At 41.2% G+C, this 7,920-nt stretch overlaps 1 protein-coding gene across 5 annotated transcripts in view; it reads left to right on the forward strand.

Annotated features, from left to right (window-relative positions):
• The window catches only part of ap1b1 (adaptor related protein complex 1 subunit beta 1), a 29,020-nt gene extending 22,590 nt beyond the window's left edge, over positions 1 to 6,430 (forward strand). For all 5 annotated transcript variants that reach the window (XM_061729164.1, XM_061729165.1, XM_061729161.1 and 2 more), the window contains one exon: positions 5,160 to 6,430. In XM_061729164.1, the coding sequence (XP_061585148.1) occupies positions 5,160 to 5,234 (75 nt within the window). In that variant the 3' untranslated portion in view covers positions 5,235 to 6,430. The remainder of the gene's footprint in view (positions 1 to 5,159) is intronic.
• Positions 6,431 to 7,920: the final 1,490 nt, after the last annotated feature.

Genomic DNA, 7,920 nt, shown 5'->3' on the forward strand with positions numbered 1-7,920 from the left:
CCCCAGATTGTTCCTCAGTATGGTTAGAAGCCCCCATTACATTTCACGGATAAATCATAAATCGCATAGTGTAGGCAGGACTAGACTTTCGTGTTTCATATGCTTCTTTTGCAGTATTTCCTCTGTGTTGCTGCCTGCTGCATGGTCTCAGCGCTCTCTTGGCAGAGAACATTAAAGCCAAGCTGCCAAAGCCTTTTGTCTGCAGCTATTTTTAGACTTGAGGAAATAAAGCCCTGTCACCGTCTGTTTGCTGGGCTTTGTGGCACTTCTGAAAATAATACACAAAAATGATCCTATATCATTTCATTGATGAAACGTACTATATGTGAGTGTGTGTGGTGTTTTTCTCTTTCTAAGCTCAACCTTTTTTCTTTTTTTTTTTATTTTAATATCCAAAAACTTGATTGGCTCATCTCCCATGACAGTTTATATTCTAAACTCTCCCTGTGATTTACTTCTACACTCCATCCAGCTTCTAGTTAACTCTGTCATTGGGGTGGAAAAGATATTAAATTAACAACATTGCACGATGTTAGAGTGCATGCCATATTGAGTTTATTTCAAGTATGCTGTTGATGGATTTTATTATTGCACGGTGGACGTTGCTTTGGAACTGAGCAACGTGGTAGGAACACTCAATTACAGTGGACAGCAATAAAACAGTTCACAGGCAACTTCTTTTTTTTTTAAAGGTTTTTGTGGCACTAGTGGCCTTTATTTAGAAAGTAGGTAGACAGGAAATGGGTAGAGTGGGGGGGTGGGGTCATTGCAGTATAAAGTGACAGGCCGGGACTCGAACCTGCACTGCCCACAAGAGGACTATAGCCTCTACAAATGGGGCCCGCTCAACCCACTGAGCTATCCAGGGCCCCACAGGCAGCATTTTTAAAAACAATTACATTTTCCATTACCTTGAAGCCAACGTGACTGACCGCTTGAGGATATTTGGGGGAAAAAGACACATCCTTTTTAAGTTGTTCTATTAGAGCCGTTACTCACACTTTTCACACTATCATTCACCTACTGCTGCCAAAAAAGACTATAAAGGTAGTGAGAATGAACACGGGACAGGGAGCAAAAGAAGCCGATTTGACTATAATGCTGAGGAGATTCTCTGTAGTTGACATTGTTCTCGTCTCACCTTTTTTATTTGTTCCGTTATAAAGAATACATCAGTTGCAGCTGCTGTGTTTTTACAAAATGTTGGTGCTCACTTTTCACATCTCTGAGCTCATGTGTACTGTATTGGTATTTCTAGTGGAGCATTGGGATGCTGCTTGTCTTGGCATGAAGCATGGGGGTTCTCTAATGGCCCTTTTCCACTAGTCCGCCTCAGCTCGGCTCTACCCGCCACGGCCCCGTCTTGCACTTTTGCACTAGGGGCTGAGACGGGTAGAGCCGCTCCAAGCCGATACTTTTTCTGTAACCATTCTGCCCAGGTTCTATCCGGGCTGAGCTGGGACTATTTCTGACGTCACCACCCTCCGCGCCACTGATTGGTCGGGGGGCGGGAACGTCAGACGTTTGAATCAGGAAGCGGGAGTCAGTGCGAGCGCGACTCGCGGCTCGTGGCGATTTTTTTGGTGATCCAACTCTGAGGTGCAGATGTTCATAAACCTGGTGGCTGACGAGAGAATTAAAAAAGGGATGTAGACGGGCTGTTTTACTCTCAGCCGCTCGCGGCTCCAGCTGATTTCTGATCAGCGCCGACATGAACAAAGCGGTTGCGCAATCGAGTACGTCACAGCAGCTTCACCCCAACCTGCCCACTTCTACCCTGGTTGTGGAAAAACAAACGGGGACAAAACGGGTAGAGGCGTGACGGGCCGAGTAAGGACTAGTCCAAAAGGGCCATAATGCCATCTCTTGTCCCTGTGATGTTGCCTCAGCATTGATAACTCGCACGGGAAACAAGTTGATATCTGATCAGGTTGTTTACGAATTAAAAGTTGGCTCCAGTTATTGTTGACAAATCAGAAATTTTTTGCTTGATAGTCAGTGACAAAATAGTAAACAATACAGTTCAGTAAAGATCAGTGGTAATGTTTTTAAGTATTCTATTTTCCATCCTTGAAAAACCATTTGTCTGAAAATGGAGATTGGCCATGTCTTTTTTTGACATCTGTGAGAAATGTTTGCCCCATGTTTCAGCCAGAACAGCTTTCATCCACATTAAGTTGACAAGCTATATTCTTTTACTTCCTTCCTTCATCCAATCAACCTTGGTTTTTCTTTTGGGCCAAAGATTCTGCTGACCTGCAGCTGGTTGCTTTGGATGCTGTTGGTTTTTTTTTTTTTATTGAGTCCAGAATTCTTCTGTATGCCTCAGAGCCGCTTAAAATAAAAACTTGAATGCTTACTCTATTCTGCTCACCTGCCTTATGCTCAGAGTTTATGAATGGTTGTGAACCAAATTGATTTTGGAAATGTCCATTCCTGTTGGTTCTTGGTTTTGTTTTGTTTCTGTTTTACGTGGTGAATACTGATTATGTGACTATCCAGTTGCCATTTTATGTAAATCTTCCTGCCTCCTGCTCTGTCTTTTTATTTCCAACAGTATGAGGAGGGTGGTAGCGTCTAGATTGTAGGTGTAGCTCATCACAGTGCTACAATAAATCTCACCCTGAAGGCTCTCTTGTTTTTTATTTAGGTTTGTTGTGTTTTCTCAACTAAACACCAGATTTATTTAACAGAGAATGTTTTTACAATTATTTTTAGTTTATCTAACCTAACAACATCCCCCTTTCATCTTCCAATATCTTCTGTAATTTCCTCGGTTGCTGCAGTTTGCTAGGATACTGAGCTCATGGGCGCTGCAGTTAAAGGCTCTCGCTCTCTCTGTAGAAGATTCTGCACAGTAGCTGGAGGTTCTGTGTTCCTTCACATCTTGCTGACAGGAATAGGGCCGTCTAAATGTTGCCATCAGCAGCATGCATTAGTAAAAGATCCCTTATGGCACTTTTCCACTAGTACCTACTCGGCTCTACTCATGTCAGCTCGGTTTTACTCAACTTGGCCTGGTTTCTTTTCCACTACAATTCAGCACCTGGAGCAGAAGTAGGAGGTTGGAGCAAAGCTGCTGTGACGTATTTGATTGTGTGATCTAAACGAAGAAGACGACAACACTAAAGATGTAGAACCTGCAGGAGATAATATATATGTGCTGCTGGGTCTGTGGCTTGTGTTCAATATAAAGTTAAAAAATGAGAGTGAGAGAAGCTTCAAGCAGCAACGCTTTAAAAAATGTTTTGTTTGTCTTGGCGCTGCTCAAAAGTCCATTGGTAGCCGCGAGCAGCTGAGAAGTGACAGAGCTCCTGGTGGATCTTGTCGTTCCTTATCACCCGTCTAGATCCCTTTTTTAATTGTCTCCTCAGCCACCAGGTTTATGAACATCTGCACCTCAGAGTTGGATCACCAAACAGACTTTTGGTGCCATTGCTTGTCGAATAAAATGAATAAGAAGACGCCGTCAGAGTGGTTCTTTCGCTGATGTCACATCCTGACTCAGACGTGTGACTCCAACCCCCTGACCAATCGGTGGCGTGTAGCGTGATGACGTCAGATACAGCCCGACTCTGCAGAGTAGTTACAGAAAAAGTATCTAGCTGGCACGGTTAGACCCCTTGTGGGAAAGCGCCAAACCAAGTGGAGGCGAGCCGAGCCGGGCTGAGTAGGTACTAAAGCGCCATTAGTGAGCCGGTTCAGCACAAAGGGAGGCAGTGTAGCTGCTTTAACTGCATCATTGAACCACTCTCCATCACCTCATCAACATTTCAGGTGAATAACTGATAGCTGTAATTAAAATAATGGAAAAATATCAGTGTATTTATATCGTTGATACAATAACAGGCGTATGAAGGCTTAAAACAAAATGACGGAACATTGTACCGTCTAATCAGGATTATGGAGGATTACTGAGCACGATACAAATGCAAACGTAAAATCCAGTGGCACAAACGCCAAATATATGAGAAACAGAGGTCATTGTGTTCTGGCTGTTGCTTAAATGACAGTGAGCACAAAAAAGTATAATAAAGCCACCACTCCAACAAATTTGCAGATTTTCATTTTTTCATTCTCTCATTTTAAAAGCATACCTTCTGTGAGCCTGCCTCTAAGGTCTTTTTTCTTAGTCTTTCTGGTATTTGTTAGATGTAGACTTGCATTATGATGGCTTCCCCACCACCACCAGGAACCTGAAGACTATTCCAGCTCCCCTCCAGTGGAACAAATGTCATTCTCAGCAGTGGCAATGATTAAAGCAGAGAGAACCACACCATGACAATTTGTGTGTTTGCATGGTGAATGCATTATTACACTATCAGGATAAAAGGGATGCAGGTTTCTTTTTTCTGCTTCCATAGAGACGTCTGGGTTATAAAGAGTTCTAGTTGTTGCACATCTGGTTTCCATTGAGCAGCATTTAATTCCCCAACTGTTGTAAATGGTTTGGGTCAATAACTTGTATTTATGAAGTATTTTGTACAGCATCATGATCGAATCTGATCTAATGCAAGTATTCCAGAGCTCCAGCTGTCTCGTGTTTCCTATAAACCATGTGTCTCTGGATGTGAGAAAATAATATCTGCTGTGTGATGGGCTCCATTAAACCCACAACCTTCTCCCAGCTGAGACTGACATCAAAGATCGGGCAAGCTGCCTCTATTTCCTCCAGTGTGCCTATGTATCTATGCTTCTGTCAGTAAGTCTGTCTCCGTGTGATAAGACTGAATTGAAGAGGTTTTAAACCCAAGCTCTTTTTTCCTCCCATGTGAAGAGTAACAAATGTCTCCTGGTGGAAAAAACCCATTTAAATTAATGATGGTGGTGTTCTGACTCAAGTGCTGTCATTTAGTCCAAATAGCTCACAAAACTGCAGAACTAACAACAATGCTCATGTCTGAGGCTGCCTGATAAAACCTTTTTGGTGAAACATAATTGCACATTTTAAAGTGTTAAGCATTTACTAATAATAGCTTTTCCTGCTTTGCTTTTTCAATTTTCACTTGCATGCAGCAAAGAAAATATTAAGAAGATATTAAGACTTGATCTCCCTCTGGGTGTTTGCAAACCTGCTTGTTCATGATGTCTCTGTCTAAACTTTGTATATTAACAGACTTGTTATGGATGAAATCATTTCCAAACTTCTTCTCCCTTAGGTCTCTGTGAAGTGCAGAGCTGCAGAGGTGTCGCAGTGTGTGTTTCAGAGCTACGAGGCAGTGCTGAAGAACTGAAAAAGCTCCCAAGCATCCAGCCAGCTGCTGCCCTCACAGACCTCCTGGCATCTCCTTTGTCTTTCTCACCGGACCCACGAGCTGCATTACATCGTCACGCATTGCAGGAACTCCGTCCTGCAGCATTTGACTGCAGACATGATCATCCAGCCCTTTCATTTAGTGTGATCTTTCAATATATTTTTCCTATGACACTGCAAAGATTCTCTGTTCCCTGTCTCGACCAGCTTCATTGTGCACCCCTACTCTTGTGTTTGTCCCCACAAAATCATTCAGTTTCATGACATAACCTCGAACAAAATTATCAGAGCAGTGCAATTTTTCCCTGCCTGAGCCATCCTGTAATGATCCTTACAAGCCCCACTTTTCTTCAAATTTATGTCCATTTTTAGCACTTGCAATCAGAAAGTGAATTGCCACTTTTGTGTGTTTATTTGGGGGTTATTTGAATTGAGATGCTGTGGAAAGTGACTTTAACTCTCCTCATGCTCTACAGGTGTGAGGTGAACAATGGCTGTGAGAGCCCAAGAAGAGACGCATTTAGTTAAACTACACTATTGTCTTTATTTTATAGAGTTCTCTTTAGTTTTTGCGTGGAGAAGTGGGATCCTCTACTGTCCCTGAAAGCAATGTGTGAGTGGAAAATTGTGTTGGTGTGTTACTTTAATTTTGACATCAATATCTTGACATTTTATAGACTAGCAGCAGATGTGCTCTGACTGCTCTCTTGCTTAGTCATTCCATGGTTTAATTAGTGTCTGTATTCTTGTTAGTGTACATGTGACAAACTAGGTGACAGCCTGAGGGTGTGAGGATCTTGCAACTTTGCTCTCTGTATGTTCAGAGCAGTTTCGTTGCCACCGGACATGAAGGCCCAGGTGACAAACACAAATATCAAGTTTTGTTGCACACGGATCTACCTGAAGCAGGCTAGAACAACATCCTGTGCAGATCATTTGATGTCCAATTGTTACACTGAAGCCCTGTTCCGCTGTTTGGGGTGAATGCAGTTGCACCTTTACTGATCACAATGGAGCAAGCTGTGTATCCTGAGTATTTGTCTCTTTGTGTTTAATGACTGATTCATATGAGATGCTGTATAAAATTAAATCAAATGTTTAATCAGATGTTTTTGATTTGCATACAGTTGTGTGTACATCATTTGAAAAGAACTATTAAAAGTCTGGATAAAATCATAGCTTGTGATTTTCTTTACTTCAATAGATTATTAAACCGGAAACTCTGCCAACCTGCGGTGCTGCAGCATGTTAAACATTAGCTCAGTTTTATTAAAGTCCACATTCCCAGAGGCCATGGAGTTGACATACATCAATTTCACACCACACTTCATAATCATATGTGACCTTTGAGATCTTCGAGACTCTTCTCATGGGTTACCAGCTATCAGTGCTACAGACTTGATCGTGTTTCCAGCTTTGCGTAGAGACTCAGCAGGCCATCTGTTTGGTCTTGATTCAAGCCTGAGGTTGATTGCAGAAACACGGGATCCAAGCTGCTTTTAAAGCGTAACCAGGATTTCCACTGTTTGAACACAAACACAATTCAGCCCAGACTGTGGAAGAGAAACATAATCTACCTTCAGTCGTGCAGAACTGCTAAACAGATAAAAGTCAGTACCCCAAAGCCATTGTAAGTGTCTGAATCTTCTGTTGATCTATTTTAATGATCCTCTTCGTGAAAGTAACCCAATAGGGGGCGCCACTTCACTGCCTTCATTGGTTAAGAAAGTCCACCAGTGTAGTTAACCCCAATAAAATAAGTGTTTGCTTTTTCCAGAGTAGGATCATTAAATTCTGCTGTTGGAAAGAAAACAAACACTTAAGAGACCAACAAACTAAAGCCCTTATGCTTGATTTTCATATGAAGTGGAAATATGGTTTAGTTGATAAATTCCGACTAAAGATTTCCAGAACCAACTTCCACCTCATTACTGCACCTGGTAGACACTTTTTACCTAATTTACACATTTTCAACGTAGATGATATGATCGCAAATATATGCTAATTATGAAGCCCTTAGGGTGTAACGGTCTACATGATGCAACACCTGGCTTTTTCTCTTGTCTCGTGATGTCAACAGAGGTTTGAGGCATTTTCCAATTTAGCACCCTTCATAGAAGCAATACGTGCTTTGTGCATTCAAGCTGTCAGTAAAAACCAACGTTTGATACCAAGGTTATTAAAGAAATCTCCGTGTAATGTCCTTAAAACACTCTTGCTTTGTCATTTTTACACCCTGTTGCAGTATTTTACTCAGCGAAGTTAATAGTTATAAGTGCAGACTTTCAAGATTGTTGCAAAACAGTTTTATGAATATATTACCCAATATTAGTGCACTTGTAACTGCAGCATTCATGTAGATTTACTGTATAAAACTGCCAAATTGAACGTATAAACACCACGGCTGATAGTTTGTAATTTTTTAGTTTAGTTTATTTCGGTCATGACATCACAAAAAAAGAATAAAAATAAGACAAACATCAAAATAGCTTTTAAAAAATTAAAAATAAAATAAAAATGACAACAAGGAAACGAATACACTGTTCAAATAAAACATTACAAAAAAGTTTCCAATATACAATAACATCTAGACCGAAAAAGGTGTGGGCTGAAGCAAAGCTTATTCATTGCCTACCCTCAAAAGGATTATTTAAAGTAATGAAATA

This window comes from Cololabis saira, chromosome 9 (genome assembly GCF_033807715.1).
Source record: "Cololabis saira isolate AMF1-May2022 chromosome 9, fColSai1.1, whole genome shotgun sequence".
In the NCBI taxonomy this organism is placed as follows: domain Eukaryota; kingdom Metazoa; phylum Chordata; class Actinopteri; order Beloniformes; family Belonidae; genus Cololabis; species Cololabis saira.